Raw genomic sequence first — 17,543 nt, 5'->3', positions numbered from 1 at the left:
GCGAAAAAGTTTTTTACATTTTATCTTTTTGCTTCATTCTCATGGATAGCTACAGCCATGTGTGTGCACACAAATTCTGATTAAAAATAAAAAAAATTAAGAAATTAGCTCCCAAGCCAAGTTTATTCTCTCCCAGTGTTTATCTCTCCGACTTGCTGGACTTTTGTCACTAGTGAAGACCCTCAGGTCTCCTCTCACCGCCATTCACCTCAGTATGAAGTCACCACTGCTGCAGATCTGTTTCGAAGAGACATGATGTGCTTGCCTTCTCCACACACAAGGGCTGTGAATGGAGAAGGGGGAGGAGATGATGGTTACAGTCACGTCTGTGCTCATTTGAAGGGCTTTTCCGCGTCAAACCCTGGGTTGCCTTCTGGCTGTTGTGCAGGGCTGGCAGGAGGCAACAGGGCTGGAATGGAAGTTGATGAGTCAATTTTTTGTCTTTGTGCAGGAATGGCAGTTAACCATACAGGACAGGGCCTCTTGCTGTCTAAGGGGCTGTAATAATCCTTCTCTCTGTACATAGGGATGCTGGGGAGAGACTCTTCATTAGGGACTGTAGTGGTAGGACAAGGGGTAATGGGTTAAAACTTAAACAGGGAAAGTTTAGATTGGATATAAGGAGGAAATTCTTTCCTGTTAGGGTGGTGAGGCACTGGAATAGGTTGTCCAGGGAGGTTGTGACTGCTTCATCCCTGGCAGTGTTCAAGGCTAGGTTGGACAAGGCCTTGGGTAATATGGTTTAGGGCGAGGTGTCCCTGCCCATGGCAGGGGGGTTGGAACTTGATGATCTTAAGGTCCTTTCCAACCCTAACTGTTCTATGATTCTATTAGTCTACTCTTTCACCTTGTTTGGTGACTCTTTTCTGGGATGAGACCCTTTTATTGTGACCTGCTACCCAGCTCTGTCTCTTATGTGCTCCTGCCATCTTATTCCTGCCTTTATGTTTTTAGCCTTCTTCCTCACCAAGCCAGCAACTCCTTATTCATGTCAGGTTTGCATTTAACACCCCCTACCCTTACCAGCAGTTCTACAAATTTAGCCTACTATACACTGTAACAGGTGTTCCTGTAGAGTCTGCCAGCTGAAACTTTCTCAGTAATTCACTCTTGCTAAAAGTTAAGCAGTGTCTGAGGGCTCTTGCAGGCAGTTTTGAGGATAACTTCCTTTCCAAGACTACAGGCAAGCACTGATGTCTGTGTGGGCATGCACGTGTGGAACTGTGATGGGTTGATTTCTGTGTGAGGACTTTTTAAATGGAGCACAGTTTTAGACCAGGTGAGGACAGAGAGGGACTGCAGGATTTTTGAGTCATATTCTTTGTTTGTTTGTGGTTTTTTCCCATTTCTTTAAGAAATCTCAGACATGTGCAATTCAGCACATAGGAAACAAAACCTGCGCCTTTCGCAATGAATATGGAAAGAATAAGTCTCAGTTTAAATTTGTTTAATGATTCAATTATTATTCATCTTTATTTTGTTGAAAGCTGTAAGAGGAAGAAATCACTGCCTAAGCTGCTGGTGTTCTTTTCAGGCCCTGCTCACGGAAATTAATGGGAGCTTTGCCATTAATTTGAATGGGGACAGGATGTTGTGCCGTATTGGCATAGGTGCAATCATGTTGCGTGTGCTTTTGAACTTCGCTTTCCTTTCAGGTCTTCTCTTGTCTAATCCCTGAGCTGTTTTTACAGCACCTTTCTTGAAGTGTGGTTTAATCTCTGCTGACGTTCCTGCTGTCTGTGTAGTTGTCATTGCAACTGGCATCACAGCTTTGCTTTCATTAGGTCTAGTAGTTTTTCCATTTCTCCCTTTCCCCTCACACACTGTAGGTAATGATGTTGTTGCAGGGTGGACACTTGCGCTCTGGCCCCCTAGAGTACTACAATTCCCCCTCATAAACAGTGTTGTGTTAAGCACGTTGAGTTACTGCATTTAATGTATCTGCTCCCCTGCTGTTTGAAACAGCTTCCACACTTCATCTCATCAGCAGACCTGTCTTGCAATTTAAAGCAAAGATGGTATGGTGGTAAAACAAAGATCTTGCTTCTTAGCATGATACTGGCTACCAAACTGGGTGCCTTGCTGTGAGGATCAGTTTGATTCTACCTATATTTTTCTCTTATATTCATCTCTGTGAAATATATATTTCCACTCAGGCACAGCTGCTGCTAACATTAACTTAGAAGTAGTTTTAGTGTCATATCCCTAATGAGGATTTCCTGAAGTTCTTCCATATAGGTCACGGGTGTAAGTGAGGAGGCAGGGAGGGATACAAAAGTCCTGAAGCACTTCTTGGACACATGCCAAACCAGAGATGTGCATTATTGTCTTCAAATGCAGAGTGATAGAGCATATGGGGGATACACGTAATGTGAAAGTTCTCATTGCGTAAGAGTAGCCATACCAGGTCAGATTAGCACCATATCCTGTGTCAAACTCTCATTTCACTTTGGATCTTTGCTCTTTTAATTAAGATTTCTGTGAGAGAGATGTTTCTGAGTTTCTTAATGGCCTGTGGCAAATGCAGAGGGAAGAGCAAGGACAGAAGGAAAAACATGACTCTTGAAAACTGGATTTTATGCTAGGTATCCAGATCTCACTGCTTTTTTTAGGCAGGTCATTCTAATCAGTTTATTTATACATATTTATATCTGTGCTTAATTTTGAGGTTAGAAGAGGAAAAATAAAACCCAGGTAGTTCTGCTTTCATTTGTATATAGACAAAATAATAATATCTTTGGTAAGTAAGATGATAAATCTCCACTGTAAACCAGTGGATTTTTATGCCCCATGAGATAGCAAATGATTTGGCTTATTGCCAGCTATTATTCTACCCTTAGTCTGTAAATCACTGTTTTTCCCCTGTGAGCTAGGCATGTATGCAATACCTTTATAGTCACAACAAACACAGCAGCAGAGCATGGCATTTTCATTAGAATAAGAGTAAATACAGAAAAAATAAATCTTGCTATTTTAAGCCTATATGTAAAAGCTTATCTTGGAATCTCTCAGAGTATGAATGTGCCTCATTGTCCTCGAGAGGTGACTGTTTGTATTTTGTGAGTTTTGGGGAGTTTTGGTTTGCCTCTTCGGGATGCATATGGTCTAAGCACAGCTGCCTTGGGTCATGTGTGTTTTAATAAACACTCCTCCCTTTGCCTGCTAATAACACTGAGTCTTTGACAAAACTGGCTCCAGATTTACAGTATTTGTGTTGGGGCAGAGTGGTGTTTTAATTTGGAAAATGCAGTGAGTATAACAGGTATGCTATTTGAGATGTAAAACTTCATCTCTTCTGTGGAAGAAGTGAGTGGTGAATATCCGTTCCACTAACAGTGTTGTTCAAAAGGGGTTACAGTAAAGACTGTTGCTCTTGTATAAGAGACTAAAAGGAACCAGAAGGAGAAGGAAATAAAATAAAGGAGATTTTTCCATCTATTTATCACTGTAAAGCATTAATTACAGCTGAACTTCACTAGTTCTCTCTGCATCTCTGTATGGGGTTTAATTGCAACAGCACAGGAGGCTGAGGACAAATGTAATATTGGGCTGAGGTAAAGTCAGGGCTATAGCAGATAACTTGGATGCCTTGCCGTTTAGTAGTTTGATACTGCCTCTTTTTCCTCTCCTGCTCTGGTTCTCTACTAGGTTGCTCATCCCAGGATGGGAAGTGCTGGGGCTTAATATGCAGAAAGGGTGGTTTCTCTGTGCAACTTCTATTGAACTTGCCTCCTCTACCCTTTAGACCCTCTCATCCTGCTTTTGCTACAATCCTGAATACAGTATCTAGAACTGAGTAGAATGATACAAATTGTTTGGTTTGGTGGGGTTTTTTTGTTTGTTTGTTTTTTGTTGTTGTGTTTTCTGTTGCCATTTCTATTTACTTTCTGGTTTAGCTGCATCCTCATTGTGTTCTGCTGGTGTTCATTTCAGGAGCTCTGGGTCTTCCTGTGTCCTATAAGTCTGGTAAAGTGCAGTGAGAACTGTTCCCTAAGGGCCAAAACAGAGATCCAGCCTTTTAAACTGGATTCAGTTGTGTGTCTAATCCATCAGAACTCCGGAAAGTAAATGTGGAAGCTGATCTCAGTTGTCACTTTTAATAGAAAATGTTCAAACAAAATTTACAAACTTGATTTGCTCTGATGGAGTTGCAGGAGCATCCTAGATAAGAGCAGTGAGTTGTCTGTTCTTCTGTGTAACTACTGCAGCTTTTCATAGTATGCACAGCAAACAGACCTGGCTTCAACCTTTAAGCTGTAAATCTCAGTTGGCTGAAATAAAAATGTTAACCGTTTTGAAAAAGTGAACAAACCACTGACCAAAATCATCTTTCTCATTTCCATCTGCAGGAAGTCACCAAATCTGTGCAACCCCTTCTGCTGGGACGAATAATAGCTTCCTATGATCCGGATAACTCCAGTGAAAGATCCATAGCATACTACCTGGGCATTGGCTTGTGCCTTCTCTTCCTTGTGAGAACACTACTCATGCACCCTGCTATATTTGGCCTTCATCATATAGGAATGCAAATGAGGATAGCTATGTTTAGCTTGATTTATAAGAAGGTAATTGTTTCATTTGCACTCAAAGCCAAACCTCTGACTGTAGCCTACGTAACTTTTAGGCCAGTTTGTTGAAAGAAAGATTGATAGGTTTGCTAGTCGAGGTACACAAAGTACACAAAAGAATAATGTGGCTAACAGCAGTTTCTGACAGCTCTCCATTTCCTAAGTCCAAAGAATTAAATACTTGTCTACAGCTGGTTTGACTGAAGTCAGCCTCTGTGTGAGTTCAGACTTGCTGGATATGTGATAAGGTGCCTTAATTGTTATACCACTGTGCTCCTGTTATGCACGTGTATTGCAAAGGAAGAATAACATACATTGTGGTGGCCAAATAATATTTTCAAAAGAGGATTAGAGGTGAAGATTTAAACAGTAAATATAACATAGAAGGAATTGGGTTTGAATGATACTGTGTGAGATCTCTATAGCGTGAAGAATCAACAGGTATTGATGGATTGCATGTCACAAATACAAATATTTAAAAACGTATTTGGTTTTATCAATACCAAAAGCAGATAATTTAGACAAACATGTTAGTTACTCTAGTAGAAAGCTCACTATGAAAACATCTTTCAAAAGTAATTGTCAAGATAGGCACAGTAGGAGATTTTTGAGGATGCACAGCAGCACACAGCATGCATGCTTAATTAAAACTTGCATTTGCATATATATCTGTATACATAAAATATTCAACAGAAAGCAAGGACTAAGTCGATAGATCAATATTTGTAAAAGAATTTAATAGCTATATTAAATCTAAGTGACATAAATAACAAGTTTAATGAGACTTTCTTTATAGCATAAGTAAATAAGTGAATTGTTATTTATACTACTGTACCACTGCTTATCATTTTTATCTGTATTCTGTTTTATGGGGACAAGCTACATGGCCATTTTTCTGTGGTTTTGTTTTCTTTTACAGATCTTAAAACTGTCAAGCAGAGTTCTAGATAAAATAAGTACTGGACAATTGGTCAGTCTTCTTTCCAACAATTTGAATAAATTTGATGAGGTACGTCACTGGTTGTTTAATCCACTTGGTGAGCCATCAAATAAATACAAATTCAATCCTTCAAGTTGTTCATGGCAAATATTAAGGAAGGAAGGAGCATAAATGACAAACTGCACTGAGTGCTTATTGTAGATATAAAATGAATCACTACCTTAAAAAAATATGTTGGCATGTGGTCCTGGAAATGCTTGTTCTCATAATGTCCTTTACCTCTTATGCTGATTAGTAGAGGAAACCTAAAAACCAGATATACCATAAAAAATGCTTGTTCTACAGTTCAGTGGGAACCTCATAGGGAAACCCTTGGTTATGCATTTGATTTCATAGAGGTCATAACTTGCTGGTTCAGTCCTTCCATCCTCTTTTCTTGATGACTGTACCTTTTTACGAAGGTGATCCAGTCCATTTCTGCTGTTGAACAAGTGATGATGTTCAGCATCCTGTTGCTACTATTACTCACTCTTCTAAAAGTGATTAACCATTGATGTAAGAACCTTATTAGGAATCATTCCCAACACATCCAAGTTAGACAATACTCCAAGAGCTTCCTGTAGAAGTTCTCTTTTGTTAAAAGACACAGAGGTAGATCCTGGGTAATGGCTTTGGGGACTGGAAACTCTCGTTCGGCACATGGGTTTGATTGGCCCATTGGTAGTACAAGGTTTGTTTCCTATGAAAGAAGCAAGATCAGAGAGACTGTAGACTCATTGCTGGAAATGCAAGGTGCATTTACTTTAGGCACCGTATTCCTATATAGAGCAATGTCAGCTAGCACTGAACAAGCTAGGACAGCAGTGTAGCTGCAGTAACACAGACCCCTCTGCAGCCTGGTCACAGGATTCAGTTCAAAATTTCCCCAGTGTGAAGGAATATGACTGAAGTGGGCAGCAATCTATTTTGGATTAGTTGTGTTCACATGACAGTTGTCTCTTCACCAAAGTAATATTCGCCTCCTATATCAGATGAAATAACTTTCAGAAGATTCTTCTGTGTATTTTTCTCATCGTTCAGTGGTTGAAAAAGGCAGCATCGACGGCAAATTCTGTTTACTTTTACAAAGCTGGGATTTTTCCTTGCGCATATGCATAGCTCAGAGACAATTGCAGACTGAACTTTGCCTTACAAAAATCAAAGTTTAGGTGTGGCATGTGTATGTATTGCTGCACTGTCATCATAATTAACACCCAGAATGCTATGTGCTCAGGATCACAAATCTGCCTTTATAAACTTGTTTTACTACTGGAAATATTTGTACCATTCTTTGTTACATTTTTTTAAGTGTCACCTTAATGACTTCTTCCTTTTCATCTAGTTTTTAGGGTGCATCTGTAACTTGTATTGTTATTATTTTCTGCTGTGGGCTTCCACAGGGTCTTGCTCTAGCTCATTTTGTATGGATTGCACCTTTACAAGTGGCACTGCTGATGGGACTGCTCTGGGACATGTTAGAAGCTTCTGCATTTTCTGGACTTGCTTTTCTAATAGTTGTGGCCTTTTTCCAAGCCTGGCTGGGACAAATGATGATGAAATACAGGTGACAAGACTGTTTTAACATATTTCAGTATATTCTTCTGAACCACTTTGGTTTAAGAAGTTTCTACCACTTAAGTCTCTAAGTATGCCATTATTCCAAAAGTGTTGTCCAAAGAATGTTTGCTGTGTTGGGAAAGTCATGGACAAACCTTTACTTATTTAGCTGTAGTTGTCTAAACTTAGCAAAATGAAAGGTCTAACATGCAATAAATAGTGATAATGCTTTGTAGAATTAAAACTCCTTGCTAGTGATTTGATTTATTCTTTTTCAGAGCTTTTGTTTTCTCCTTAGTAAAACAATTACTAGATTTCTAATAATTCCTTTCACATTCTTCATAATAATTCTGTTAAAATGAATATTTTAAGCATAGGCATATAGGGAAAGTGTTTCCATAAGATATAATGGGATATGAACTAGGTATACAGCATGAAAAAGATGAAGATTAACTTACTGCCTTTTTACATTGTAGGAATAAGAGAGCAGGAAAGATCAATGAGAGACTTGTCATCACCTCAGAAATAATTGAAAACATACAATCGGTTAAAGCCTATTGTTGGGAAGATGCAATGGAAAAAATGATTGAAAGTATCCGTGAGTAAGTGTTCTCAGCTGTTAGTCAAATTTTTTACGTGCTTGGAAAAAAAAAAAGGTGGCTATGAACATCATCTGTGGTCTTGTTAGTTAAGAAGGAAAGCACACAAACATTAATCCTCCATAAACTAACTGTGAATTCCCACACTGCAGCCTGGGGTTTTTTCACAATTCGTCAAGTTCACTATGGAGGTGAGAATTTTATTATTTTTTTTTGTTTTGTTTACTTCCTCGTTTGTTATAATGATATTTCAGTGATTAGTTTGCGGACGTAAAACAATTGTGGCATCTGTGTTTGTTTCTGGCCAACCCCAGCTTCATCTTACAATAAAAAGCTCTTTTGTGGTGGTTACCTAAGGCTTTACAGACCTTCCTATTCTGCGGTGAAGGAAACAGTATGAGTCCTCTGCAGCCAGTTTTCTGAGAAATGCAATAAAGCTGGTTTTAAATGGTGCATGCAGTCTGTGAGAGGATTAAAGCAGTGCAGATTCATGTATTGATCCTGCACATTTGCATTAGCTGTTATTGTCAGTAGATAGCCTTGTATAATGCTTATCTCTTCAATTAATACCAAGGTTGAACTGGAACTACCAGACCTGAAACAGAAAGGAAGTAAAGGAGCTAACCTAGTTAGCTGAGAGCTATGAGGAGGTCTTTGTTACTGCCAGGGAGTCCTGGGGGAAGGGAGGAGAGGTGACACATTGATTGATGTATGATGCTTCACTAAAGCTGTCCTATGTGTTTGTTTAGTCCTTTACAGAGAATTAGAATTCTGTGCCAGGTGTGTGAGTGGGAAAATAAAAGAAAATAAAAGAGATATAAGTCTCATATTATCATGTAAATAAAAGAGATGAAATTATATTTTTACACAAACACCTTCTTGTTCAGCTGCTTTCTGAAAGACAGTCCAGGGGAAGTGATGTTCTTTACCTTTAGAATAAGGAAGGTCTTAAAATTTGTAATGATTTAATGATCAGAGAAAACTAAGTCTGAATCCATGCTGGGAAGTCTAGCTTGAAGATGGGACTGGGTTAGGATTCGCCCGGTGTCACTTTGTCACATGCATTGCTTTTAGGAAATTTGGGACCACATCTTGTGAACAAATCCTGTTGAAATGAATTTTAAAATCTTAGTCCACAAAGTGGTTAAGGGAACCTGCAGAAAGGACTGTCATTATATGATCTGTATATTCTACAGTAATCTGTAGCAAATTTTGTAATGCTGGAATTCAGTTTTTATTACCTTATGCATGAATTTTTTAAAAGTTAGGGATGCTAGCAATATTACAAGGTCAAAGTATCTCTTTTCTACATCTCTGCACCAAAATACTGTAGTTTTCTGAGTGATCCAACAGGTCACTTGGTGAAAACATCACCAGAGCAGATCAACCCAGGAATGTCAGAGTTTAGGCTGAAGTTTGCTTGCTCAGCTAGCTTTGCAGGGTCTCCCAGTCTTGTTAAGCTGGTAGGAAACGAGGCCTTGTACTTGAAGCCATGATTGCATTTTAGCAGCAGTGCATTATAACTTTGTCATTACCAAACTGCTTTTCTGCATGATGCCATTTTCTGGTGCAACCTAGTTTAATCAACTAAAGAATGGACCTGTGCCCTTATTTGGGTAGACCTGAGCTACCAGATGGAGCTGGCCACCCTGCAAGTGTAACACTGCTGCAGGTTAGCTCCCTGGGGAACTGCGACACTTCAGAGGCACCAATATAGGCTGTCTCCTGTGTGTCCTCTTAAGTCTATACTGATAATAACTGTTTGTAACTGGTGTCTGAATATACATACCTGCACTTCGATGGGCTATACAAGGTATTCAGAGAAATAAAAAATCACACCTAACTGTTCCCCTGAACCATAAGCATAGCACTGGAGAAGGTGAAGTCCAAGGCTGGAAGTGTCATACTTTGTCAGCAGAAGATACAACTTTATGTAAAACAAAGCATCAGTTAAAAAACAGGCATACACTGAACTGTGCTCTCTATATGCACAAGACTCATAGCGTCCCTTCCATTTTTCTCCAAATGCATGTGTTGCATCAGCAAGACCTGTCCCAAATACATGCCTAATTTAGAGAGCTCTCAAGCCTACATCACAGGCAGATCTACCCGTGGAAAAGTTTTGTGGGCCAACTAGCTTGTGTCTGGTACGTGGGAGCATACTGAAAAGGGTTAGTGCTTTGATTCTCCCTCTTTGGAGTGCCAGCTGTGTGCTTCAGCACTGGGGGGCTTTTTGATAGCTTCTACCCAGGCATTTGTGTGGGACTGGACAAGAACCGAGTGCAAAAGTATCTGTTATCGTTGTTCAGCGCTGCCACCCACAGTCTCATACAAGCTCTGGAGGGGCTTACAAGGCCCTTTCTCCAGTGCAGTGTCTACTGCTGCGGTGGTGACCTGCATGCCTGTCTACTTTCTTCAGGCCTCTCTTGTGAAATAAAGACTTAACAAGTAGAGCTAGGCGCTCTGCTTCAAAACTGGCTGAGCTCAGATTTTCTGTCAGCGAGTTTTTGGGACACTTTGGCTGACAAAAGTTTGTAAGGTGTTAGATGCATGTGGAAGTCTCATGCATGCATAGTGTGGGGCTGAAAGTGGGTTCCTCACAGCTCCAAAATCCTGGATGGACTTTGCATGCAGAAACTAGTTCAACACCAGAAGACAAATAGAGGTTATGGTGCTCAACTTTGCATCAGCAGGTATTACCAGGACCAGTGTGACTGTGAACCCAGTGGCTAGAGCACTCCCCCAGTGAATGGGCACCTTGAGGTCTAGCTGCATCTCTAGCCCCAGTTGCTCTCTGCAGCAGAGCAATTGCTCTTTCACTGCAGCAGTGGTGCTTTTGTTCAGGCAAAGCTGTGCTGTGAAGCACCTGGGGAATGTGAACAGGGTCAAAATGAGAGCAGTTGATAGCTTCAGCACTGTGAGGTAGGGCTATCAGCTCAGAAAATGAATTACTCTCCTGGATTAGTTCTCTTATTTAATAGCTTGCAGTGAGATGCATAGACATTTTGGAAGCAGTCAAGATAATCACCAGTTGCGTTCCTGTCTCTACAGCAGTCAGTAAGCTACTCTGAAGGCTGAGCTTCTGCAGAAAAAGGAGGGTGGAGAGCAGACTCGCTGCTTTCCACCTCTTCAAGCTGAGGTTAAGTGATACCTTACTTCATGGGTGAAGCTGTTAGTAGGGTGGTCTGCAAAAAGCCATTATAATCAGACGGTGGATTGTTCTTAGTTTTTTTATGGTCTTGTATAGCAAATCTGGCATCTCCAAGTATGTTACTTCCAGGGGAATGGCATAGCTACATGGCTGGATGAATATGGGATGATGTTTCTGGGAGTGTATCAGATACCACAGCATTAGATGCTTAAGGGTGGTTGTGCTAGGAATTGTAGAGGCTTGTGGTTTATGAGGTATCTAAATTATAACATAAATTATTATTTCGTTTGACATCTCTGGACATTGGTGCCTAATTATTGCTTAGGTCCAAAAATTGTTTGGAATCTTGCTTTTTAACTGCAATGCTAGAAAATAAGAAGAATGAATGAGCTTTTGGGTTAATTGTTTACTGCCAGGTCTATCCAAAATTTTTGTAAGATGTTAACTGTAGAATCCTATACTAATTATTTGCGTTTGTTTTTTTTAACAGAACTGAACTGAAGCTTACCCGAAAAGCTGCTTATGTGAGATATTTGAACAGCTCAGCCTTCTTCTTTTCAGGCTTTTTTGTGGTGTTTTTAGCTGTGCTTCCGTATGCTGTGATTAAAGGAATTATTCTCCGAAAAATATTTACCACCATTTCCTTCTGCATTGTTCTTCGAATGACAGTGACCAGGCAGTTTCCTGGGTCTGTACAGACCTGGTATGACTCCATTGGAGCAATAAACAAAATACAGGTAGGTTATATGCACTAAAATCTTCCCAAGTACGTAAGCTCATTCTTCATAGCACATTATCTTGTCAGTTGATCAACAAAAGCGCACAGCATTTATGCAGACTTTCCAAATATACTGTGTGTTGCTTTGACTACATACCATGAAATGTCATTATAAATCTTGATATTGTTATATGGTTCCCCAGGCAGCATAACCACAGGACTCTCATGCTACCTGCATGCTGCCTTTTTTGAAACTGTGGCATTTACGTATTTCTTCTCATTACAGAATAAGGAACTTAATAAAAGATATTTCATGAGTTGTGATCCTTAAGAGATGTTTTTCCTTCAGAAAAGGAAGTAGAAAATTAGGAAATGTTTTATATAGCACAGCTTCCAGTAGTTGCAGTCACAGATCTGCTTTTTTCCTAGCTATTAGTGGCAAGAACAGCAGGAAATTGTGCATCTTATGCAAATACGCATCTCATTTATTATGAGTAGTAAACATAATTAAGGTACCAGTCAAATAATTATTATCTACCTTGCCTACTGAGATGAATTGCTCATATACCAGGATGAGAGGCTTATTTGCAGACTCAAATCAGGATGAATTCTCATTAACACTATTTTATCTGCTGTTTTGAAATCACACCTCAGGAAAAGAATTTTTGTTCTATTTCAGGATGAAATTTGGGCTTTTTTTATATATTTGCAAATAATTGTTTTGTTTTGTTTTGTTTTTTTTTTTGTAAAACATACAGTTGTTTTTTTTTTAGCTTAATAAAAATACCTAATATGGAATTTAAAGATCCTAATCAGAAATGTCAGTATAGAATAAGAGGCAGGTATTGTATTTTTATGATTTTCAGCTGGGCAGAAATTTTGAGAAGTCAAATCATAAACTTTTCTGTTAAACATTAGAAGGCCTTATTGAGTCCCAATTTAGGCAGTCCATTTGCTCTCAGATTCTCTAGGCATTAATGGTATTCTGTCATTATCCGAGAAGGTAACACGAGTGTCAAGTTGCTGACTTGTGCTATTTGAAATTACACTACTTCAGTGCTGTACTGGCGGGGATCGTTATCTGCCATTTTTTGTTTTGTTGGTAGAGACATCATTGTAACGCTTTTAAAGTCTTGCAGTTTTGGAGTAGGAAGATACCAGTGTGCAACTTTCCACATCCTACTCCAAAACCAAAGCTTTATTTGAAAACGATTAAGGTCAGAGGGGGTGATGTTGCCTGATACAAGTCCTGAAAGCAAAGGAAATGCCAAATTTTGATATTCTTTCTAAATCAGAACTAAATATCTTTATGGTTGTGTTTTCACTAGCAGTGAAAGAATTGGTAGCTTCAAAAGCATTTCCTTCTGCATCCAAAAGATGTTGATGAGCTATATTTATGCCACCCTCTAAGACACTACAATGCACCAGCACTGTAAAAAATATTTGTGCTCAGTGTTGGCAAGTATGTACTCCTTTGTGTTATACGGCCACCCTTTCTTACTGTTTCCTCTCATCTGCTTTCATGGTGTTTCTAGGATTTCTTGCTGAAAAAGGAATATAAAGCTCTGGAGTATAATCTAACCACCACTGGCGTTGAGCTGGACAAAGTAACAGCTTTTTGGGATGAGGTTAGTACTTTTTACTAAATAAAAACACAGAATGTATTTTTTTTCACTGATACTTGCCATGGTGTTCTCTAAAATAGGCAACCTATGCTCCTTCATTTTAACTTCACTTTAGGTTCAGCTGTCAGCAGGCAAGGAATATATGGCAAGTAATTAATGTATAATATCAAATTATCTATGATTGAGAAACTTCATAAGAGACCTTTTAATAAGTGTTAAGGTCTATAATAAGTACTTATTTCTGATTTTAACCAGCCTGAAAACAGAATCAGGCTGTGGCATGTATAAACATTGGAAACTAGTTCTGTAAAAGGCAAATTCTGTTTGTGTCCACAAATTTAGGAGCAAGTCCATGAATATATGTATATATTTAAGAATATAATAAATATGGTATGGATAGGCAAAGTAACATCAATAAAGTAAGTTCATAAGTTTTCCTAAGTATGTAGTATGATATACATGTCTGCGTATGTTTTATTTTTATGTAAATACCAATACACATCTGTGTATGTTGCAGGGAATTGGAGAACTGTTTTTAAAAGCAAGCCAGGAAAACAACAGCAAAGCTCTTAGCACTGACAACAATCTCTTCTTCAGTAATTTTCCACTTCATGCATCCCCTGTTCTTCAGGATATAAATTTCAAGATTGAGAAGGGACAGTTATTAGCTGTTTCTGGATCTACTGGAGCAGGCAAGGTATTTCTATTTCTGTTTTTTTTTTTTTTTAACAAAAGTCCTAATAATTTCAAGAAATAATACTGTGTTGTTAGCTGTAATGATAACTGTATCGGTACTGTATTCTTGCTGTCTTCTGCTCACTGTAAACATGATGGCTGTAGGAAAAAGTACAAAAAGTATATTCCCCCAGTGTTTCACTCAGACAGGCTCCCTGAGTTCCATGTGAAGCCTGGGGGAGGTGCTGTGGAAACTGGTGGTTTTCCAGGAAAAGTTGTAGTTTAGATTAGTCATCTCTTTAGGATCCCAAAATGTTAACAATACATTTAGTTTGCAGATAATTTTAGCAATACATTTAGTTTGCAGATAACACATCTGATAACCTCATTAATATAAAATGAGTTGAACTGTGATACTCTTATTAACTTCAAAAAGCAAGTAATTAGATGAATGTCATCTTCACTGCATTTTCTGAGGAGATGTGAAAGTCAAAACAAGCATTCAATATGTGTTTGGCAACTTTCTGGGTTGAACAAATTATTGGTGAACATATTCTGATTTCCTTGCATGGAGTAAAATATTTCTTCTGTTGTAGTCAATGGTAAAGGACCCATCAATTTCAATACAGCATGATCAAGGCTTCTATATTGTTTTTCAGTGATGATACCAGTAGGAAAGAGCAAGGGGCACAGCACATGAGGTTACCCTCAAGCCAATATGTTGAGGTGCATTGTACTGTGATACTTCTAAATTTACAGACTAATTTTGCTACGTTGCTGATATTTTGCTAAGATATCACCAAAAATCAGTTTGGTCTTGCTGCTAAAGGTGATACTTGTAATACAAAAATATCAACTAGAAAGTGCTGAAGGACCTATGTATATCTCCTTTATTCAGCTACTTAGGAAATTGAGGAAAAATCAGGTTACAGGGAGCAGTTTGAGTATATACATACAACAAATTTGCACTTTTCAAGGCAATCAAGACAAAAGACTTGTAATATTATCTGAAAGGTTTTTGAAAACCCCAAACTGGATCCCCCCACCCAAAAAATAAATAAAATCCTCCTTCCCTTGCATCCTCTTAGTTTATGGCTTCCTTCGTGTTGCTTAAGGCTGTTACTGTATATTCCAGGAACTGTCAGACCTGTGAAACAGACTGCATACTTTATCTATAACGGGTGTGAAGACTGACATCAGCTTTCTAATACTGCTTCAGTATCAGATAGGGTTGGGTTTGGTGGTTTTGCTTTGGGTTGGTTTTTTTCCATTTATGCTATATGGCATCAGATACAGTAGTTTAACATTCAGTGTTAAACACACACTAAGTGTCTGTCCTTTGCAAGATCAGAAACTTCTTACTCAGCATTTTGTAAAAGTTAGATTCTGATATGAATGGAAAGAATCTTGTGAGACTCCCCCCGCATATTGTATAACTTGTCAAAGGATCTTCGGGCTTGACAGCATTAAACTATGACTTAGACAGATATTTAGATCTTTGGCTGTTACGTCCCAGCTTTGCTGACTGTTTATTAGTGATAAGAACACCACTGTAATGGCTCTGTAACATATTTTTCCTTGTATTTCTCAATTCTATTCTTTGATCTAGTAGCCAGTTATGTGTGACAAGGTTACTACAAGCTACTGATTAACTTTGAAATTATAACATGTCAGTGCTGAAATTGCAATCAATTCTTTTATGAAGGGAAATAGTAAATACACTTAGGTCATGTATTCACGTAAATGAGTTAAAAGATACAGAGGAAAATTCAGATCACACTGAGTAGTTTGTGAGTAATTGCATAGACATACACAAAGAAATTGTATTTTTCAAGGCAATACAGATAAAAGGCTTATGAACACTAGCAAAATTGTAAATGTTAATTATCTTGTACAAAACCAAGCAGTTACTGATAACATTAAAAATCAAATAATATTCCCCATAAATACTAATAACTTATGTCTGTATATGTCTCACATTTTTACCATGTAAAATTACTGGAAGGTTAATAAATATATATATTATTACATATAATAATGCATACTTTTGCAGCAGCATGCCTTTTTTTCAAGATATTACACAGTTGTTATTGTTTACTGAATGAAGTTTCTCTCACATCAGAGGCCTTTTAGAACCATACATATGAAAATCTCCACTAATTGCAGCCTGCACTACATCAGTACCTACAGGGACACTATTTACAAGACAAACATACCATTTAAGTAACTTAGCAAGAGTGATTCTCACTTTGTTTAACATTTCTTCTGGTTGTACAGATCTATTAACCAAGTGTTAATAAATTTTCAGACTTCTCTTCTGATGCTGATAATGGGAGAATTGGAGCCTTCACAGGGTAAAATTAAACACAGTGGAAGGATATCCTTTTCGCCTCAAGTCTCCTGGATCATGCCTGGAACAATAAAAGAAAACATAATTTTTGGTGTATCCTACGATGAATACCGATACAAGAGTGTCATCAAAGCTTGCCAACTGGAAGAGGTCAGTCATCTAGGACTCTTAAGACCTGTGGCCCAACCAAAGTGAAAAACCCCAAAGAAAAAGTCAGAGAGTAGAGCTTTAAGTAAGCGAGACCTTTCTGAGATTTAAGGAACTCAGCCTTGCAGCTCAGATTTTTGGAATCACAGGTGAACCTGTTGCCAGCTCCTTGGGAGATAGATTGACCATGCCTGTTCTGGTAGTTTATGCAACAGGAGCTAAATAAGCTGGCTCAGATGTTATAAGGTGTCTGCCTTCTCAGTCTTCCTTGATAGTTAAAAACCTGGGTAAACATATTAACGTGGACGAAACGATGTAAAAAGTACTCCTACAAAACTTTTCACGTTCTTCTCCATAAAGAAACTTTTCCTTACAATCTTGGAAATTAACCTGTTTCCATCTTTTCTTTTGCAATTCATAAATAGCCCCGGGGTAATTAAAACTCTGTGTCAGAAACCTGCATTATTTAGAGGAAAACCTTCACTAAAACTGGGGGTTTCTGTGTGAGCATTGAAAATTTTCACACTAGAAATTAGTGCAGGATTGATCTTTATGTGATATGTAGTCCACAATTAGTACAGTGATGTGGAAATGTCCTTGTGTGTGTTTGATGTTGCCAGGATGGGAAAAGATACCTTTTGACATTGTAAGATACAAAAGGAGCCAGCTTTTTAGACCTTTGCACCCTTATTGCTGTGCCTTAAGATCAGGCATTTTGTAACACGTAGATGAAAATAATAAATATTTAACTGTGCTGAATAGGATCTGCCTTTAGGTCACACAGTAAATCATATTTTTTTTAGTGCCAGTTAATCAGAAAAACAATAGTAAGTCTGTTTAAAAATGAGATGAGCTTACTGTGCTTTATCTCAGAGCAGGCTATATTTAAGCAATAAATTAATCTTTTCTTATATGTTTATGGCCATTTGAGCTTGTGTTTAGATTGTGGTTTGCTGGAAATCTTTGAAGGCTTCTGAAGACAGGAGAATTAACAACTTCTGTGTCAGGCTTTCTGAAGAGAGTAGTCCTTAACCCCCATCATAAAAGTTGTAGTTTGTGCCAAAGCTCTCAGAAGCAACTGGCTTCAGCAGTTCAAGACAGCTTGGTGTCCTGGTGTTGGTGGGACGGCTTGGTGTCATGGTGTTGGTGGCATGGCTTGGTGTCTCAGTAGGCT

At 38.5% G+C, this 17,543-nt stretch overlaps 1 protein-coding gene across 4 annotated transcripts in view; it reads left to right on the top strand.

Moving 5' to 3' along the window:
- Window positions 1–17,543, top strand: part of CFTR (CF transmembrane conductance regulator) — a 90,556-nt gene that overhangs the window by 17,130 nt on the left and 55,883 nt on the right. For all 4 annotated transcript variants that reach the window (XM_061373052.1, XM_061373053.1, XM_061373051.1 and 1 more), the window contains exons 4-11: window positions 4,350–4,565; window positions 5,488–5,577; window positions 6,948–7,111; window positions 7,581–7,706; window positions 11,345–11,591; window positions 13,108–13,200; window positions 13,715–13,894; window positions 16,181–16,372. In XM_061373052.1, coding sequence (XP_061229036.1) covers window positions 4,350–4,565; window positions 5,488–5,577; window positions 6,948–7,111; window positions 7,581–7,706; window positions 11,345–11,591; window positions 13,108–13,200; window positions 13,715–13,894; window positions 16,181–16,372 — 1,308 coding nt within the window. The remainder of the gene's footprint in view (window positions 1–4,349; window positions 4,566–5,487; window positions 5,578–6,947; window positions 7,112–7,580; window positions 7,707–11,344; window positions 11,592–13,107; window positions 13,201–13,714; window positions 13,895–16,180; window positions 16,373–17,543) is intronic.

This window comes from Neopsephotus bourkii, unplaced genomic scaffold (genome assembly GCF_033783945.1).
Source record: "Neopsephotus bourkii isolate Nb327-2 ecotype Australia unplaced genomic scaffold, CSIRO-AGI_Nbou_v1 NB_1624, whole genome shotgun sequence".
Classification (NCBI taxonomy): domain Eukaryota; kingdom Metazoa; phylum Chordata; class Aves; order Psittaciformes; family Psittacidae; genus Neopsephotus; species Neopsephotus bourkii.
This window is presented reverse-complemented; position numbering and strand designations above follow the sequence as displayed.